The following is a 21,463-nucleotide window of genomic DNA, read 5'->3' on the forward strand; positions in this document are numbered from 1 at the left end:
GATTGTGGACTGTCGAAACTCATGGACTGTCGTTTTCTCATCTTCGTTTCCAAAAGGGTGATAGTTTTTGGACTAATTTTACGGCACAGAGATCTCTACCGATTGATTTCTGATACAGGGTCTTGAGGCGCGTATCAGGTATATGATCATACGTTAGTTAAATCGTCATTCGTCAAAACATGGATTCGTCAACGGTTAAGTAAGGCCACCATCCAAACTGTATAAGGCGTGAAAGACATGTGGTCAATGATTTGATAAAAAATAGTGTGAATGATGGAACAGTATTAGATACAAATAATCATATTATGACATGATGGAGAAAGCGGAGAATTTTTTTACAGACATGATCGTTAACTTAAATTTTAGAATGATTTACTGGGGAAACCCTAAATTTTAATATTTTGCATTGATTCGATTCGACGAAGAAAAAGTATCATCGCTTCGCTCAGCTAATTTCTCTATGATAACACCAAACTGTTAGATTTTCATCTGCTTACAAACGAGAGATTATACTCTCTTCTGAAACTTTTTATTCATTCTTTCAAAACTCTATGTATGTCAATCCTGTAATTTCAGCTTATTAACTGTTTCATATTAATACACGTTTTTTTATAAGAAAAACTATATAAGAAGATAAGGCTTCGATGGCCGAAATGTTAAGAACAAACTAAAAAACATTTTAAGGCTTTGCCGACTATAAAACAGCCGCTTTCTTAGAAAAATGGGCAAAAAATGGTCAGAAAGTGGTGAAAATAAGAACATGTTAAGAACATTTTTAGGCTTAAAACTCAAAAAATTTAGAACATCCGAAGGCTTCAAAAATTTTGGATGTTCTTATAAAAGAAAACGTGTAGAAAAAAATCTTACTGTATAAAAATAGGTTTACTACTGAGATGCTTACTATTTAGTCTATATTTTAACATCACAAAAACGCTGGCTGTTATCAAACAGATATGTCATAAAATTTAGGTATTGAGCTGACATTTAACTGCGTATAATATGGGATAGTACGAAATACACGCGAGGAAATTCTTTTAGATTCTTCTGATCATCGCCCAGGACAAAATATATAGTTATAGTTTCGATTGGTCAATTTTATAAATCACATACTTCCTCAAATACGTTGAATTTCGATTCAGACAATGGACCTTTTTCTTAGTTTTACGCAAGTACGTTCGTGTGTGGTTACATGATAATTGCGTTGTATATTCTCATTTTATGAGATGGTTGATTATGATTTGCTTTTTACGTGGTCTGAAAGTCATGACGGTTACACAGTTTATTTGTTGTTGATGCTTTAAATGAGTTATGATGGTGCTCTTCTCATCCTATAGATAAAATATGTTTTTTTGCAGTTGCAGTAATCGGCCACCGGAATTCTGGTGGCTTCTAGAATGAAAAGTTTGACATAAATCAACTAATCCGACATGTAAGGTAGTTTGTCAGTCTACGCTTGTAGTTATTCATATCACATATCTTCTTTAGTCTTTATCATTTGTCTTAAATTTCCAGAAAAAAAAACAAGAAAAAAAAAAGGATACTCAAGAACGATGAGGTGCTTGGCGATTTTGTCAATTGCAATTACAGGTAACAATTATTCATAAACGTCGTTAACCATAGTTGTTGCCCGATTGAGCTGCACTTTGAAGCGGGTAACAAGCATAGTTATTTTAGGGCCTGCATGTCGGTCACGATGAGCTTCTTAAAACCCTGTAGAAAATTCACTTGTTACCCTTTTCTGCCAGGATGTGACCTCTAACTACTACTTCTTTTTTTCTCGTTTCAGTTTGTAGCTGCGCATCCCTACTCGCCCCTAAAAAGGTATTTCACAGGTCATTCAAATAACTTAGGGACAAGGATCGGACAAAAACCCGGGGTTATCTGGAAAACAATAAGCAATGTTTACTACACATTATTTATTTAGCAGGTTCCTAATTAGGTAATTTTTTTCGCTTTCTCGTAATTTAAAAAACTTTCAGATAATCTAACCATAGAAAACGATAGCCCTTAGCATAGATATGGTACCTGCGCTATCAGGGGGTCAAAGCAAATTTTTCAGAAGGAGACCTATAATGCTAAGCGAAAATTGGAATTGCTTTTAAATCATGTGTAGGCACCTGATAGCATTGTCTACTCTAACTTTCCTGGGAAGACTTGATAACTTTAACAACAATCTCACCTTAGGATGGTTTGGGTGGTGGTAACTTTTTAAACAAACCAGTTGAGAAGCCACGAATTCAAGATGGTAGCAGTGGGGAAATAGAAAAAATATCTGACGTCAAAACCGTCGACCCTGCACCTCATAAAGACGCACAATTCGATTCACTTATAAAACAAATTTACGATAAATTTTTGACTGTTGGTGGAGAAACGAAAAAAGGTATGTATATCAGTACTCTCACAAGTATATATTCATTGGTATTGGTTTTAGATCCCACCCTTTAAATAATCATCTTGAAAAATACGTACAATCTCAGTTGTCGTTACCAAAAACAGGCTAAATCGGTTTTTCTCGAGATGGTCAGCACAAATTTTGTTTTCACAGCTTGTTATTTTCGTTTTTCCTCTGACGTTTTTCACGCCACGTCAAGACCATTGAGTTTCAAGCCTGAAGCTCTAGAGGTGAGACTCCTGGATGGGAAATGAAACCACTCATTTCCCATCCAGGGAAATGAAACCACTCATTTCCCATCCAGAACGCCCGCGCGTGGTTTTTACACAAAATCCGGATTGAAACTAAAATCTATTGCTAGATTTAAAAAAATGTAGTCCTCCAAAACAAAGGAACCGCTAGATACAATCTGTCGTCGTGACAGGGGGGGTCAGTGTACTAGAAGGCGGCATGTATGTGTACTACAAGGTATTTTTCAAAACTTGACACCCACCCACCCCTGAAAAAACTCCCAAAACCACCCCATACCCTCTATTTACTACCAGGTAGTACCTGTAAAAAAAAAAACCACCCCATACCCCCCATTTACTACCGGGTACTACCTGGAAAAAATCAGAAAACCGGGTAAACATTTTTTCCAAAAATCAGGAAATCGGGGAAACTTTTTTCGGAAAATCGGAAAATCGGGAAAACTTTTTTCCAAAAATCGGAAAAACAGGAAAAATTTTTAAAAAAATCCAAAATGCGTGAGAAACCAAACTTTTCAAAAATTGCGTGAGACCATGTGGAAATGCTTGAGTCTCACACTCAATGCGTGAGAGTTGGCACCTTTGATGTTCGAATATTTGAATTAGAATGTTCGAATGTTTACATTGACTCTAAACCTTCCTTTTAGTGGGATCTGGTAGGATTTCAATTAATTCAAAAAAGTTTGGAAGAATGATCTTGGACAAACTTGGCTTGATCAATTTATAATAGATTTCTATACATTTCTATTTTAGCAAATAATTTCTGAGCCTTTTTGTTTCCTTACTGTTAATATCGATTTTGGACCCAACACCTCTATTTTGGTACACAGGTAGTAAAAATCAAAATCGATTTTGGACCCAACACCTCTATTTTGGTACACAGGTAGTAAAAATCAAAATCGATTTTGGACCCAACACCTCTATTTTGGTACACAGGTAGTAAAAATCAGAATCGATGTTGGACCCAACACCCCTATTTTGGTACACAGGTAGTAAAAATCAAAATCAATTTTGGACCCAACACCCTAATTATAGTACACAGGTAGTACATGACAAATTTTTTTCTCAAACACCCACCCACCCCAGGATACATGCCACCTTCTGGTACCCCCCCCCCTGGTCGTGATTACGGCGCGTTCTATGCGTTTTTTGGATGGGAAAGAAGTGACTTCAATTTCTCTTGCTTGAGAAGCTTCGCCTCTAGCCCTTCGGGCTTGAAACGCAATGGTAAAGACCTGTTGTCAATTATTCTACATATTTATGGATCTAATTTCTCGCCCTGCGTCAATGGTGAAAAAACTTAGATTAACACTCAAAATGAACTTGAAATGTTTTTCTTATTGTGAAACTCGTATAATTGAAAAGGTCCTGACAGAGCAGGACAAAGAATGGCTTATCGACAGCTCTTGAGCTATGTACACAAAAAAAGGTCAAATCTGATCTGATCTTTCCAAAAGAACCACTTATGAATAATGAGGGTCTGTCCCAACTTTTTATCGAGTGATAATCTGGTAATCTTTCCTCTTTCTGGATTTTTTTCTGTAAGCATCTTTTGCTTTGATTAAAGAAAGTGCTCAAGTCAGCAATTTCAATTTGACATGGAATTAATATTTCCGTCACTCTCCAATAGAAGGAATAGGGGTTAATCTTGACTTGGACAAATCGTGAAAAAGTAGCCCAAAATACTACCAACAGTCGACATTTATTTACCCACCCCTCTCACTTTGAGATGATCGATTTTTTGCCGAACATGTTTTAGGGGATGTAGATTTGTCTTATAAGTTATAAGTTGCTTATAAACCAGAAATATTGTAAAATTGATTTTCCATCGCTCGTCAAAGGGTTGTTTGTTTACAAACACATTTGATGTCAATCTTATTAAAAGTAAAAACAAAAAGTTTCAATGTCTCATATTTCACAATAATATTGAATGTCTTTAAAAGTCACCGATCCTACCTAAGCACTCACACAACACTCGACTTTCTGTCTGCACAAAAATAAAACTGTTCTGTGGATAAAGAAAGCATACTCTACTTTAACCATCACAAAGAATTGCTTTTAAATTCTTGAACAGACGATCAAAATGAATTTTATGGCAGTTTTCCTTCTATGTTTACTGTTGTTTGTAGAAAGCAGTTCGACCCAGCATCAAGTACGCTTTGGTCCGGATGGCAAAGCATACCCGAAGATGAAGCACGTTCCAGCAAAATATAAAAAAGATATCAGTGCAACACAATTTGGTGTAGATGGGAAAGCAAGACCGGTCGATTCTCGCATTCCATTGGTCCATCACGATGAGAGAGAGGTTTCTATGGATGATGTGCTGAACTCCGTCAAAATTTTAGTCGACAAATTGACCGCCAAAAGAGATGAAGAAAAAAAACAAGAACAGCAGAAGAAAGAGGTAAAATCACTTTCACTTTTCGAGCTCCCTCAGTTTTTGCCACTTTGCGCTCGTATGATGGAGAAATATCGATAACTTCTATCATTACTTTACTCAAAACTTACCGTACTAATGTCTTTACTTTGTGGATGCGTTACATTCAATTTCCATCTAGTTTTTTGCTTTGGATGAGATTTACACATATTACATCCATTCAAGAAAATCAAGAAAGAAACACTAAAGTTTCTTGTCCCGTACTAAGAAAATCCTCCCTGAAGAGCCATAGGGTCGCTGATTCTGAAAGTACTCTAAGAACCATTGATTTATATTGTCATGTAACCATTCTTTTTTCTTTTAGTTCACTTTTGAGAGTGTCCACAAGGAAAACGATAAGGAAGAAACTTCAAACGATAACAATGTTTATGAAGAATATGAAGCACTCAAGAAAAAGTTTCTCGACACTTTCGATAAAAGTCACAACGAAAAACGACAAACGCTCATCGGATCCGGTAAAGATAACCATGTCGAAACCGGTTCTCCACAATCGGGACTTCCAAGTAAACCCGATCACCCGACTTTGATTGGATCGGGGAAAGACAATAAACGGGAAAAACTTCGATCTCGTTTAAACGATTTATATGACGAATTACGAAAGGAAACGACCGAAAGACTTGACCGGGAACGAGAATTAAACGAGAAAAAACGACTGGATTTCGTGAAGAAGGATTTAGTGGATTTGTTGAACGGACTTCAATCAAAAGACACTTTTACTTTTCACGATGGAAAATTCGGTTTTGATGAGAAGATGATTAACTCAGTTGAGGAGACCACGCGTGAAAATAATATTGCTCGCGCGGCCAAAACAACCAAACAGGAAAGCAAACGTTCCAAGCTAGAAGTCGTTCAATCGTTAGTGAAGGAGTTACATGAACTAGAGGAGAATAAAAAACGAGAAGTAATGAAGAAAAAAGAAGAAGAAGAAAGGACAAGATCTGTCGAACGAATGGAGAAAATTTTTATGGGTGTTTTGAAGAAAGAAATGGAGAAACGAAAAGCGGCCGCTGCACAGGAAAAAGAAGCCGCGCGAATAGAAGAAGAGAAAAAACGGGCTGCCGTGCAAGCTAAGTTGGAAGCTGATGCACTTAAGAAAAGAGAAAACGAATTAAATACAGGTCGAGATATGTTGCTAAAGATTATGGGTGATCTTGAAAAACGAGTTGCTAATAAAGAGAAGAAAGAAAGCGCATCCACAGGTAAGGATGTCAAGAAAAGCACAAGTAGCGATTCTATTGAGAAAGAATTAGATAACATCATTTCTTCTTTCTCAAAGAAAATTCAAAGGAAAGACATTCATGAAAGCGAAATCGATAAAGCGTTCGAAGGATTCAACATTGATCAAAATAAAGTGAAAAACAGCAGACCATAGACATAGATGGACATTTGAATTGATACAGGGCTTTTCCAGCAAAAATTTGAATAGGAGGGGGTGATGTTGTAACATTTTTTGGGCATTGTAACTTTTGACCACCCGGATAGCAGGTCTAACCCTCAGTTGACCCTCTGGACATTCAAAATTACTGTCACACAGAGAACAATTACCCCCAAACAGAGCAGGTCTACCGCCCGGACACTATATTCTCTTCCCCACATGTACGAACATTTTCTGGAAGAGCTCATTTGGCTTGACTAACTTTTATTGTGGTTAATATAGGCCTTTCAAAATTTGGGTTTTTTCTGTGTCTCTAAATACAGTTTTTTAGGAAGATCTAAATTCAGCTTTCTTGGGGGAACCTTTAGGTTGTTTGTTGTTATATAGGGAATATTTTGTAAATATCTATATTGAATATTTTCAGAAGAAATTGGGCTAAAATTTGTACTTCTAGACCATGGTAGAGTTTTTGTATTGTTTTTCTATTAACTTTTTTATATGATCTCTTCGTTTGTAGAGAGTTTCCTAGATAATAACTTGAAGTTATAATAACGTTCGAAGTTTTGCTGCCAGTGTATAGTGACTTGTATAAGTAAATTTGAAGACGAACTTTTCTTTTCGACTATTCCGGGGTTATTTTTACACAAATTTGACATAAACTTGTACTTTATGATATTTTGATAAAAGTTCTTACTTTTTTTTTGTAAAAATTCATCACAGTAATAACAAACATCAATATTTTTATATTATTTTATAAACATACAAACTTTTTAGAAATATTTTTCAGAAAATAAGAGCGTAAGTTCGTAAGTAGATACAATTTTAAGGTTTCATGTTTTTCATTTTCATCCAAAAATTATTAAGTGTCGCTACTTTATACTTTCGTATGTAAATTGAAAAATCTGTGCATTGTCATTTGAAAAAGAATTCAATTCATTAGCGTAGACAGGAGGGTCGCAAAATTTGTGTTATTTCAAACGAAAATATTTTTAAAAATTTCACCACCTTCTCTAAAATAAAATTTGGTAGTTTCAAACTGAGCTACTACAATAATATAACACCCTTTTTACATACCCCAGTTGATAGCACTACCAATGAAATGCCTCTTTTCGCCATCATCAGTTTCGTAGACATATCCTTCAAGATTTTTTGCTCCTGTGACTAGATAGATATCTGCTTTTCTATCAGCAACGCCAGCGTTCCAGACACATTCACCGTTATAATCGTATATACATAAATTACGATCTTTCTGAAAAACCAATCCTGTGACCGCCTTGTTTTTGGTACCCGATGAATACACCACTTTCTTGTTCGGCCCTTCGCCATATTTGATGACCAAGTCACCGTTCATCTCCATACAAACTTCAGTTATTCCACTGCTATTGACAAGTTTGTTCCCAGGCCTCAGTGTTGCTCCGGGATACATGGCTGAAACAGAAAACAGTATGGTTTTTAAGTGGATAAACCTCGTTTTATTAGTCGCTATTCTTCCCTCAAATCAAAAAATAGTTTCTTGTATTGGATAATTCATTAGGCCTTTTTTATTCAAAATACATTGAAAAGTTGCCAAAAATGTAAATCATAAATAAGATCTGAGAAAGTTTGGGCTTGGGGTCAATTCTTCTCGCAAAAAAATATTTTTAAAGAATAGTTATACCAAACTAAAAGATTTGCAAATTAGTTTTTACATTTGTCAGCAGTGTCAGTTTGCCACACAATGTCATCTCCTTTGTACCCAACAAAATTGCCACCGCCCAAAACGGAAAATTTTTCAATGCCTTTACCAGCGGTGTCTGTAGACCAACATAAATTGCCATCTGGGTCACTCAAGACCAAATTCCCGTCAACTCCAAGTTTCAATTTACTTGCTTTTGTTTTTGCTGTACCAGCATTCCAAACGACGTTGGAATATGGACCACATTTTAAGACTAGATCACCATCATCCTCGATGACCAATCTATAAGCACCGCATACCAAATCTTCGCCTTTTTGTAAAATACTTGCATGATAAAGGCTACCATTTTTGCCCCTGGCTTCCACTATAAGAAAAGTGGTCATTTGTATTTTTCAAAAAAAAAATCAACTTTCTGGAATATTTCATCCTCATTCAGCACTTCACCAGGTTGTCAAATATTTATATAGAGTAAGGGTAAATTGATGCCAAGTATGCATTAATGGCATTGTTTGAACAAGCGTAGAAGAAATATTGTTAACGCGAATGCTTATTCATGTGAGCTACCTCGCTACCCCAGATGCAATGTCTGGTATACCTCCTCTTATGTCAGAAAACGGTACTCAATTATTTCCCAAAGAGAACATAAGATGAGTTGACCCCGGGGTGAAGGTAACATTTATTGCTAACGCCTCTCCACTACTAATAATAAGAGAAAATAACATGATTCCACTCTATAAATAGCTGACCAATCCGCTATTTACAATTAAATTTTAATGTTGCGTATTGAATCATTGATATTTGAAAAATTAGGGAATCAAAGAGAACAAGTATGATACTACTTACATCTGCGCAGTTTATCTTTTGTTTCTTCATCAAGATAATCAAAAACTGGAGTAAATTCACTTCCAAAGTCGATGATTCTCCAGCTGTTTGGTAGCAAACGGTAGTCTGCCACTGACATCGGATTGCTTGGATCTGGAAGACTTCCAGCAATGGCTGAAAATGCGTAAGTGTTTTCTTGAGATTTGCTTCCACTTTCCGTTTTGCTGCTTTTCCACCAGATACACTTCCGCTAAAACAACCGAAAGAAGCGGTAACGCTTGCTTTGAAAGAATCAGACACTGATTCCAAGTTTTGCTTTTCTTTTGTTGTGGTGGTTTTGGTAGTATAGCACGCAACTCCAATCTTTACACTTCTCGGTACAATATCTCCATAACGCTCCGACATTGCTCTTTGAACATCCACTCGTTTACATTTAGGGTTGTCCTCTAGATATTTGTTGACGAACGATTTGAATTGGTCATTTATCTTGATTTTGGATTCCTCCAACTCTGATGGACGCGGCAGTGTAAACACGCCAACAGGCACCTCAACTTTGAAGACTGATTTAACGGTAGAATTCTTCTCGACGGTTCTGTTTTGCTTTTCATGCGAATACTCAGCACTTCCAGCCACCCAAGGTGTTGAAAATGAAGCAGCAACATTAAAATTTGCCATTACAGATTTATCATCGAAATTTTCTGCCAGCTCAGATCTTTGGTGATAACTCAAGGCCACTTGAGAAACCTTGAAGTCGGGTGTCCCAAATAATGATTCATTGGGTGGGAAAAACATTGGTTCTTCTGCCAAATCTGAAACGCCATCGCCACCCAGTTTTTTGAAGATCCTTCCATAAGTCATATTACAGTTAACAATCACTTTCATCCAATCACGAGCCTTCATTTCTGAAAAATCGATTGGTGCACGAGCTTGATCTTTAATTTCCCCTTTGACAACTTCCAGGCGCTTATCAAGCTCTATTGGACCAACGCTTTGCATTTCTGCCCGAGTTAGTATTTTGTCCTGAGGTAGATCTGGAATAGTCAGCATTTCATATCTTCTGTTATCAGATCTGATTTTGATAAACATGTCAAGATCTTTTGGTGTAACTTTCCCATTAGTGTATGGTAAATAACTTCTTAAATCTTTGGCTGACAACTTCTCAGGATTCTTTGCACCAATGACAGTCAGGGCCTCGCGAATATCATCGTACGACATATAGGCTTCTTGGCTGCTGTCTTTTCCACCCTTCTTAGTATCACCGCCCGTCTCACCATCTCCCTCACCACCACCGCCCGTCCCGCCATCTCCTCCATTGCCTCCCTTGTTTTCTTCATGATCCGTTTTTTCCTCTTCTTTATCCTTCACCTCAACATTGGATTCTAAAAAGTCAACGATCACTCATCACTAATTTAATCAGTCTGTGCTGTCTCAAATGTATATGGACGCATTACCTATTAAACAATTTATATATTTGATTCAGATTTCTCGTATTTTCATCGGATAAAAAGCTACAGTCCGCCTTTGAAGTAGAACTAAAAATAGTCTACTTTACAGAGGTTCAAAAAGCTCAATTATTCTAAAACGTCTGATTGTCATGATTTTTTTAACCGGCTTCGTTTTTCCATCTCCATTGGGCTTTTCCAGAAGAAAAATTAATATGGGAGGGGGAGGATATAACGTTTTTTGGAAATTTACCACCACCCCCCACCCCCAGACAACAGGTCTAACCCCTGGACAAGCATCAGTTGATGACCCCCTGGACATTCAAATTACCCTCAAACAGAGAAAAACTACCCCCAAACAGAGCAAGTATACCCTAGGTACCCGGAGGCCTCCGGTCAAGGCAAATTTTGTAAATTTTGTAGAAGTTGTATTGCATCATTCCATGAATTAGATTCCATAGTTTCGAAACTTTTCTGTAACTGAACATGGAAATGTTTTTGATTACCTTAATAAGGGAACTTATTTTGTAAGGAACTAATTTTGGCGAATTCGGCGAATTTAGATAAAATTCGCCAAAATTAGTTCCCGCCAAAATTCAATATTTTGCTCACTCGCCAAAATAAATGCCAAAACAAAATCAAATTTTTTGGTATTTTGCCTTAGGGAATGGTCATTAAGTATAGCATATACCGGGGTGGAAGGGATTTTTTTGGCGGACTTCTTATTTTCATACCCTACCAAAAGTTCTCTAATAAATTTCATGCCCTACCAAAAATTGGATGAAAATTTTCGTACCCTACCCCTTACAAGATGGCAGCTTTATGGCACTTTAAAATTTCTCAGATTTTAGGGTTTGCAGAAATAATGGAGTTTTAGAATTGCGACAAAATTGAAATTTTTGTTAAAATGAAATTTAAAGCCTTCAAGTTTTTTTCATACCCTACCCAAAAGAGGGAAAAAATTGCATGCCCTATCCAAATCCCTTCCACCCCGGTATATGCTTTACTTAATGACCGCTCCATTAAATAACTTTATGAGTTCACAAAAAAAACTTCAAATAAGGCAAAATAGAACAGATTTAGGCTTTCATTCGCCAAAATAATTAGTTCCCGCCAAAATTGAAAAAATTCATCAATCGCAAAAATAAGTTCTCGCCAAAGTTAAACATTTTCAGGATTTTTGCCGCTCGCCAAAAATAGTTCCTGCCAAAATAAGTTCCCTTAAGGTATACAGTTCCGGGAGGTTACTAGGTTTGCGAGGTGACGGGTATGTCTGAGCCAAAAATGTAAAATCGACCCTTAGAGAGAGCAAGAGTTGGCGTTTTTGGGACCATTAGAGAGACTTTTCTCAAAAGTTTTGTCGATTTTCACTGGATTTTTAAATCTTAAAATTTCGACTTTCGTGAATTTTGGACCCTTACAGAGACATAATTTGCTTTTTAATGGTTTCTGTACCGTTTGAGAGACTTTCAACCCTTTGGCTCGCACATACCTGGCACCTAAGTACCCCCCGGTACAGTTTTTAAAAATTTCAGGCCGTTTTCGTGAAAGTAAATGTCGTGAATTTTACGACTTTTCGTCCTCACGAAAGAAACACGACCCTTTGAGAGAGGAAATTTAAATTTTCGTGAGTTTTGGACACCTCACTCCGGGTACAGTTCTGAAAAAGTTACCTGTTTTGTCTGACATCTTGTTTTTTACTTCAAATGGACAGATTCTGTGAGCGCTATTGATAAGGAAGTTGTACGTTATGTAGATGAAATGTATCAACTATGATGGAGATCTTTCCTTCAAGTCAAAATCAGTAAAAGTCGATCTTGGCACTTGTTTATCATCAAGAAAAATCCAACAAAATTGAAAATCCCACGAAACTTGATCTGATTATAAAATATAGATCTTATCTCCCACTCACGAAATAAATAATTTTTCCCTTCAAAATTTTTTCATTCGAATTTGCTAGTTCACCAAAGTTCTTCTAAAGTAACGTACCTTCCTTTGTTGACTTCGAATGTGAATGAGTAGAATATGGTAAGTCAGAACCTTTTAAATGTCCAGTCTGTACGATTCATATTTAGTATGTACACTCCATGTAAATAACAAATAATAAACATACGTGTAATTCACATACGTTTTGGGTCGAGGAATCGATCCCAGTTCCCCGACCCGTTAAAATTAACGAAAAGCTGGGGTGAGACGTCTCTTTTTTGTCTGAACCTCAGTCTGCTTTTTGTATAATAATTTTGGCAAGCGCCTTTGTCACGTTCTTAATTAACTATGGAAAATAAACAAAAAGATTTGCTTAACAAACATTAAAGTGCTAGACGAGACTGGAACTGTTTTGTATTTGTACAGTTGCTATAAGTCTTAGGGCAAACATTTTCTGAAAAATTTTTGTTTCGTAAAAGTGCAAAAAAAGCTGTATTTGGTCAATGAAAATGGTATTCAAATAAAAATGTTTAACGTTTGCAAATGAAACGTGTCCTGTATTTAAGGCTTTAAGACTTAAATGTTAGTTTTTATACTACTAGTACTAGTAAAAACGCCCATAACAGGGGGGGGGTTTCACTTTTACGGTATGACGGTATTGGGCCTTTTTACCCCCGGTAAATCGGTATTACGAGAAAAAAACGACGGGATTACGGTATTTCATTTTCTACCGGTATCGGTAAATTGCCTGTTTTTTTGTCGGTATTTCGATATTTTTATCAATAAAAAACGGTATTTCGGTATAAAACTATATTTACCTTTGAGTTTCTTCATGAGTTTCATGCAGAAAAATTTTCAAAAAAGATAAGTCTATTCCACTATTTTAACCAGTAAAATTTTCTTGCTCGCTTCGCTCGCACAATCTTGGATGTCCTATTGACTCATTGTCAATAGACTGATACTGCAGTAACTTAGAGACAGTAAAGGCGGTATTTAATCCTTCAATAATTAGTAAAAGTAGGTAGTTCTAATAACATCTTGTGCAGCATCGAATGATTAAACAACAGTGCCGTAGGAAGCATTTTCATATTGGGTGGCTGAAATTTAGTGACACCGCGAGGGTCAACCATGGTTTGGCCCGAGGGGAAAATTTTGAAAATTTGAGCTCTAGACTGCTTAAAAATATACTCAAAACATGCACATAAATACAATTATGACAAATTAAAAAAGAAAAACTTTTCATTTTGCAAAATAACCATTTTTGAAAAAATTATTGGGGGGGATAGCCCCCCTTGCCCCCCCCCCCAGTTGCTACGGTACTGAAATAATAATTCACATCATGATATACATGATGCGTTTTCAGGCAATCTAGGGCATTCTAAATTTTAAATTTTTTCTCCACTCCACTCAGGCACGGATTTTTCACTTATATCCTTAGGATCCTGAGCATCCTCAGGCTTTTAGAGGATACAGTATCCTCAGGATCCTCTGTTTTGCCTTGCATACGGCTTGATAAAACATCAATATTTTAATTTCCTTAGCTAACTCAGGATCCTCATTTTTTATGTCTTCTTCTCAAAATATGAACCTTAGGATCCTCAGGGTCCCCAGGATATTGCGAGGATATCCTCAGGATCCTCAAATATTTATTTTACGTCAATTATTTTTCATTAAAGAAAGTGAATGTTAGGATCCTTAGGATCCTCAGTCTTTCCCAAGGATATCCTCAAAATCCTCAAAAAAATTAGAAGGATTTACGATATTTTGAGAGAAAAAAAGAAAAAAAAGTGAGGATCCTCAGGTTATCCTCGCAAAAGGCTGAGGACCCTAAGGATCCTAAGGCTCATATTTTGAGAAAAAAAGAAAAAAAAGTGAGGATCCTCAGGATATCCTCGCAAAAGCCTGAGGACCCTAAGGATCCTAAGGTTCATATTTTGAGAAAATACAAAAAAAGGTGAGGATATCCTCAGGATCCGGAGGATGAATGTGAAAAATCCGTGCTTAGCTCCGAAACTCTTGGTACGCCGCACCGGGTACGGCAGGTACGTCGCTCGCCGTACCATATTTTTCTTTTAGCCAACAAATGGTCGGTGTTAAATCAAATCAAAAATTGTGTGACCAAACAAGGCATACTTGGCTAACAATAGCGTATTAAAGTCTATTCACGATAAGTGTGCACTTTTTTTTCATTTACCTTACCTGTTAGTGAGTGGAACAATTTGAAATTAAAAAATCTTTAAAAAAATTATAAAAATGAAGATGAAAATAAAGAAGAAAAAAATGAAGATCTTGTAGAAAGGTGATATGACTTTCATTTTCACTGAAGTGGCTCCTTGATTATCGAACATTATCACTGTGAAAAAATTTCTCAAAAATAATCATTCAGTCAAAAGATATCAAGCAAAGTTATAAGCTAATTGACGTCTAAAAACGGTGTTTTCTGCTGTGTTTTGCTGTTTTTTGGGGCCAATCACTTATCAACTTTGTATCATAACTTTTTAATGAATATATATTTTAGTAAAATTTCTTCACAGTGATGATCTCCTAAGATCAAAGAATCTCTCCAGTGAAAATGAAAGTTATAGCACTTTTCTACAAGATCTTCATTTTTTTCTTCTTCATTTTCATGTTCATTTTTAGAATTTTTTTAAACACTTTTTTATTTCAAATTGTTCCACTCACAAATATCTCTCCAACGATACCAAATTTATAAAGATTGAAGAATTCCTTCAAAAGTTATAAGTGAAAGAAAAAAGAGTGCACACTTATCGTGAACAGACTTTAAGGCCGTTTTCAATAACAATTAACAAAGGAGAGCGAAAATTGTCGAAAACGGCTACGGTCTACGGCTTATCAGACCATGATTGACCCAAACCTTGATTTTAAATTAATTCTCAATATAAAAGACATCTTACGGGTCTGCGAAGAAGAAATTATTGGGGAAAGGCTTAATTTTGCATTTTCCTCCCGTAACAAGCAAGTAACTTTGGCACGGCAGACCTAAAATATTGCTTTATGAAAGCTCAAATAGCTGTACAAGAGGCCTTAAAAAGTCGACGATATCGAGAATAAGGTCACAAAACTAGCAAAAAACTTTATATATTGGCAAAAATATTTGGTATAAGAATAGGTCAATCTGTTTAAAAGAGACCATAAAAAGGTTAAATTTAGCCCAATAAGGTTACAATTGTTTAACCAAAGATGTAAAAGCAAAATTGTGCGTGAACGTGAAAATGGTTTTTTTTCGCACGTGAATACGTGAATTGGCAAAAATTTGTGCGTGAATACCTGAATTGAGGGTTGACTGGGGGGCCGCATAAAGTACAAGACTTGTTTGTACAGTTTCTAATTTGTTACTACACAATAGACTTGATAACTGAAAATTCGTTATTTTCGAAAAAAAACATAAATATAGCATCGGTATCGGTATTAGGCCTCCTTCACTGACGGTATTACGGTATTTGACCCAAAATTTTGTCGGTATGACGGTATTTAAGACCCCTGAAAACCCCCCCTATAAGAAAAAAAATTTGAATTTATGAAAAAAATCAATAAATCAATCAATATCAACCCGGGGGGGGGGGGGGTACTTAGGCAAATGGAGAGTACGGTTTGTGCCTCCCTTAAGGATACCTTTTTGGACTTCCAAAGTCCCGCTAAGGGTCGGAAAAATCAGAAAATCAAATTTCGGTCCCACTAAGACTAAGGCTAAGGGTCGAAAAAATAGGAAAATTTCAACTTTTTACACCCTGAAAGATCGAAATTTGTCAAAATTGGTCAAATTTGTTCCAGTAAGGGTCAAATTCCGAAAATTTTCCTTTGTTTTCTCCTTTTAGTCCCGGTAAGAGTCCAAAGTTCGAAAGTCGGGCGGTCACCCCCCGTCAGCTCGCAACCCTAGCACCCCCACCCCGGGTATCAACCACGTTTTGAAAAATTATCCTGTTGAATCAACCCTCTTAGGAAAATTGTCCTCTTTCAAAATATTGCTATGGTAATTGATTCCCAAAAGAGTTCATAAGAAGTTTACTCTATTCAAAAATTAGCACTGGAAGACTCAATAGGCCGCACGGTAATGGTTTTAAACCGAGGCAGTCGATGAACTCAAGAAAATTTATGAAAAGGCCTATTATGTTCCTATCCATCGATTGGTTGGTATTAAATCTCTAGTTTCTTTCAACCCGAAAATATTTTTCTCCACCAATGATTTGCTAAAACAGATTAAAAGTCCAAAAGCCCCACCATAGACTTTTCAATCCTTCAAGCTTAGATATGACGGCTGAAAAAACCTTTAATAAACGGGAGGACATAATTGCCGCGGGTTTAAAAATGAATTTTTGAACAAACGAAAGGAGATGGAAACCTTTAATAAACGGGAGGACAGTGATTCATTAGCTTAAGGTTTAAGATTCGCGCTGCTTTCGACATTCTAAATGTTAGGTTTTTCAGCAGACTAATTTTTAATGCCCGAGCCATGAAAAAGTTTTTAAGATTTGTATCCCCAATCAATAGGGATTTCAAAATGATAATTGCAAATGAAGCGAGGACAAAAAGTTTTAGAGGAATTTAAGGAATAAATACATTAACAACCCAATAGTCAGGTAGAATTAGGTCATAAACCGCCAAAACCGGGAAATCGAAAAAAAGTGCTGACTCACAATCAAGGTCATAATATTTTGATAATTTTGGTTATTTTAACGTTTTTCAAGATTTAAAGTTCCGGCGAGAAAGTCGATTTTGGGCTATCTCTTTAATTTCATCGAATATTTCAATTCGGGAGGGGTTGGCAGACTTACAGGCTATATTCTGAGCCTTATTGGACTATTTTTGAACTTTTGAATGCTAAGATCCTAAGGTCCTAAGTCTTAAGTCTCATGTTAAAACTCAGAGTTAAAACTCTACCCTTCCAACCTACTTTAGAGCACTTACAAATCGCTTGTGGTTCAAAAACTTCCCGGTGTATTTCCCTTTTTTCTCAAATATTATGACCTTGATTGCAGCAAAAATAAGCGTTTCAAACGATTTTAAAATCGCTATACCTCGCCAACGGCTGATCTAAACATATATTAAACCATATATTTTTCTCAAAGCCCATGATCAGGGCTACATGATAAGCATGTCGATGTTCCAATTTATGACTCTTATATCTTAGTTAAAATACTGACGTCATCGAAATCGTCATTTTTTGGACTTTAGAGGTCATATCTCGGGTCCACGTGGCCCAAATTTCAAAACTGACCCCATTTTCTTTATCTACTCATCGAGAGGAATCTCCCTGTCTAGTTATTTTTGACATTTGATAACTATTAAAAATCAGAATTGTAGAAAAAAGTACCATGTCCGCCATTATGGATTTGAGGGTGTTCCCATCTTCCTGGGGGTGGGGCTTAGATAAGAGGAAAGTGATCAGGATGGAAATGAAGCGTTTTCAAGGTTTGAAATTGCGCGGATTCTCAAAATGGTAGCTATTGAGTTGCGATACGATTAAACAAGAAGGTCGAGATAGATTCATCTGATAAAAGCAAGCTAGATGGTAGATGGCTTTTTATTCAACATTTTTCAAATTAGCTGACAGTGTTTCTTCAAACCTCAATAACTTTTGATATAATTAAATATTTCCTTTCCAGAAGGAAATATTTGTTAAAACGGTAATTTTTCTCCTTCTCCTCCTCCTTCTCCTTCTTCAAGTCTAACGCTCGGTTTTGGTCAATTTCGTGAGTTTGTACATGAGTCTCTTTTAAACCAAGCTCCGGCGGTAAAAACAGTAGGATGTTCTTTTTTCAAGGCGGAAGACGTCATTTTTTTCAAGACACGTCGTAGGAAATATCCGTACGGTAGTCTATTCTCCTTGCCGATCGGAAAACGTCGCCCGGTCTGAAAGCGTATTGTTGATCGGACCATACTGCTTTAACAGTCATAACAAAGATGAAGGCAAAAAATATGTAGACAACAAATGTCTGAAATGTTGCCCTTTCGCTATTTTTCTTTGGTTTTTATGCTTTCATGAGTTGAATTGGATCATGTTTTTTGTACGATTGTCTGAATTTGATGTTTCGTTTACATACTCTTGGTGTGAGAGATACAACCTCTTATCTTGATGGTCCTTGAAAAACAGGACATTAAATTTGTCAACTGGACTTTCACAACAAAGCTAACTTCAATTTTGCCTGTATATTTACCTAAAGTGATTGTGGATAAATCTGACCATGTTATACCTGAAAAAAATACTTGCGACATCAAAAAAGTTTGAACTCACTTTTATGGTATGACACCACCCGCAATGTGCAATAGACCTTTTCGCCTTTGCGTCCGCCATATTGAATTGTATGCAAAAATTATGGTTGCCGAATTGCCGTGGTGAAATTCCCTTAGAAAGTATGCAAAACATATGCAAAAAGAAAGTATTAAATAAAAACTTACATGCATGATTGGCATTATATTAAAGTGTAATCTTGTAGAAGAAAGATTAAATTTGCTTCTCTTGAAAACTAAAAACAATTATATTCACTCATCTCTTAGAACAAGCACTTCAAAAGACCATAACATTAGACAGAATCTCAAACTGAAAAATCACCCGCGAAGGTAAAAAACAATCCTTATTCGGCTGACGGCAATGATCAAATCAAAACATTGAGAAAGTGCGACGTCATAATTACTGCTTTCAGTTTGCGTGTTTTGAAAGTTTGATGTGTGTACTCCGTCTTCGTGGAATTTCTTAATGGCATGAAAACAGAATATGCAATGTCTTTAAGAACAAATTCCTAAAAGGCTTTTGTTGTTCTGTAAATATTTCTTTTTGGATTAAGAAATTCCATCTTTTATTGTTCTAATGATTATAATATTTATTTATAAGATGCTTTGTTGTCTTTTTAATCTTTGTGTAAACTTGCATATGTTTTGCATACATTCCAACTAAATCCAACCACGGCATTTTCGTTCCTGTATTTTTGCATACAATTCAATATGGCGGACGCAAAGGCGAAAAGGTCTATGGTCAGATGGCGATATGGTTGGTGATGCGAACTATGATTTAGCTAGCTAGAAATTTAAACATGGAGCAAAATTGACTGGTTATAATGATTGAATTTCCCTTGGTGTTTTTATCTACAACAATGAATTAACTGGTTAGTGACAGTTAGTGAAAACTCTTTTTGTGGGGAGAATTCTGTTGCGGTTCACAGAACTATAATTTCAAACTTTTTAAGCTGATATAATCGGAACACCTTGGCCAATATAAAGAATGTTAACTTTTAAAATTTTGATTGTATTGAATATGGAAGTAAACAATTGGAATCATTGTCTTGAACTTGGTACTTGGAGATTTTCTTCCCCGTGCATTTTATTTATAATATGGAAAACTTTGGTCGTGGAGATTCTTTCCACGTGCGTTTTAAACGTGGAAACTTTTGTTGTGAATTTGGAGATTTTCTTCCCCGTGCATTTAAAACGTGGAAAACTTTGGTTGTGAATTTGTAGATTGTTTTCCACGTGCGTTTTAAAGGCAAAAGGTTGAAACTTTTGTTATAAATTTGGAGATTTCTTACATGTGCATTTAAACGATGGAAAACTTTTGTTATGAATTTATTTTCTTCAATACTCGTTGAAAACGTGGAAAACTTTATAAATTTGGAGATTTCTTACACGTGCATTTAAAAGATGGAAGACATTTGTTATGAATATATATTTTCTTCAGTGTGCGTTTAAAACTTGACATTTTCTTCCACATATGCATTTAAAAATGAAGAAAACTTTGGTTTCAATTGACAATTTTTTCAAATGATTTCCCAGCCTGGCAGGACAACTTTTTTCCTTTTTGTCATTCTTTCATTTCAGATATTTCCCCTTTTTGGCTAATATTTCTGGCAATAAGCGCTTAATAAAATGATATAATTATGCACTATCCTAAGGCCTTTTGATGTGTTCAATAACACAACTCTACTCAGCGGGTGCGACGCCGGGTGACAGCTAGTATAATACTAAAATCCAACTAAAGTCCACCTACTCTCGGTACCTAATAGCCGGGGGATTGGAAAAAATCTCAAAACTTAATAAGCGGGGGGGGGGGGGGGGTTGGAATAAAAATGTCCTGGGTGGCAATTTCTTTTAAAAGAGGCTAATACAGCAGAATTGGGACAAAAAAGGGAACTTTCAAAAACATTTTCCCAAAAATTAATAAGCGGGGGGGTGGCTATTAGGTACCCGAGAGTAATGAAAATTAAAGGTTGTCTAGCCAATTTGGTTACTGTATTGTTATTCTCAGTCGAGTTCAGCTTGGATATACTCCGTAATCCGTAGGTTTGAACCTTCGTCATCTTAGGAAAATCCTGCAAATACTAGCAATTACATAAATTACATAGTAAATGAATTTTGAAATTCTTGGGGACTTGTGTTGCTTAATGTTATCTGAGATAAAGCACTTTGAAATCTTTTGAGGACATCAATAATTATTTTATCATTTTAAAGGAAATATTTATCCGCATCTTTGCGGCTCTTGTTTGAATTAAGTAGCGGTTTTGTGCGCGCTGAGAAGACAAAAAGGAGTGGAATATTGTTATAAAGAAAAAACTCAAAAAAGATCGGAAAATGAAAATCAACTTCTTCAATAATTGTGCTATGCTATAGTTATCATTTTCACACGAGTGATTCTTTGATCTTTAGAACATCATTAATGTGAGAAAAAATTAAAAAAAAAAATTATTCCATCGAAAGATATAGTCCAAAGTTAATCGATGATCGACTTAAAAATCAACAAAAAGAGCTCTTTTTTAAGTCAAAAGAAATTTGCTCAAGTTTTTTAATGTACGTACATTTGATATTTATGTTCAAACTGTAATTTATCTTTGTCTGTTATTATATTAATAAGTAGCTTTATTGTTCATTGACGGTGACGGAAATCAGCCGATATTTAGTCGGTATTTCGGAATTTTACAAAATAAATGACGGTAATTCGGATTTCTTTTATTGCCGGAGACGGAAAATCAGACTCCATTTCATGAACAGAATATTTTTCTCTTTCGAAAAGTCGCAAAATGAAAGAATAGAATGAATGGGATTTATAGATATCGTTGTGGCGCAAGATGTGTAACCATCTTCAATCTTCCTATAATAATAATAATAATAAATCTCTTTTACCACCTATAAGACATAAA

At 35.9% G+C, this 21,463-nt stretch overlaps 2 protein-coding genes across 2 annotated transcripts; one reads left to right on the forward strand and one right to left on the reverse strand.

Moving 5' to 3' along the window:
- The first annotated feature begins 1,494 nt into the window (after positions 1 to 1,494).
- Positions 1,495 to 7,270, forward strand: LOC136801212 (DNA ligase 1-like). Its single transcript, XM_067057846.1, has 5 exons — positions 1,495 to 1,587; positions 1,787 to 1,821; positions 2,185 to 2,380; positions 4,770 to 5,044; positions 5,382 to 7,270. The coding sequence occupies exons 1-5, from the start codon at positions 1,551 to 1,553 to the stop codon at positions 6,447 to 6,449; spliced, it is 1,611 nt and encodes a 536-aa protein (XP_066913947.1). The 5' UTR covers positions 1,495 to 1,550; the 3' UTR covers positions 6,450 to 7,270.
- Positions 7,271 to 7,518: 248 nt separating this feature from the next.
- Positions 7,519 to 12,642, reverse strand: LOC136801211 (uncharacterized). Its single transcript, XM_067057845.1, has 5 exons — positions 12,381 to 12,642; positions 12,065 to 12,117; positions 9,087 to 10,328; positions 8,141 to 8,491; positions 7,519 to 7,880 (listed from the first exon to the last, which is right to left on the reverse strand). The coding sequence occupies exons 2-5, from the start codon at positions 12,078 to 12,080 to the stop codon at positions 7,519 to 7,521; spliced, it is 1,971 nt and encodes a 656-aa protein (XP_066913946.1). The 5' UTR covers positions 12,081 to 12,117; positions 12,381 to 12,642.
- Positions 12,643 to 21,463: the final 8,821 nt, after the last annotated feature.

This window comes from Clytia hemisphaerica, unplaced genomic scaffold, assembly GCF_902728285.1.
Source record: "Clytia hemisphaerica strain Z4C2 unplaced genomic scaffold, Clytia hemisphaerica genome assembly, whole genome shotgun sequence".
NCBI lineage: Eukaryota > Metazoa > Cnidaria > Hydrozoa > Leptothecata > Clytiidae > Clytia > Clytia hemisphaerica.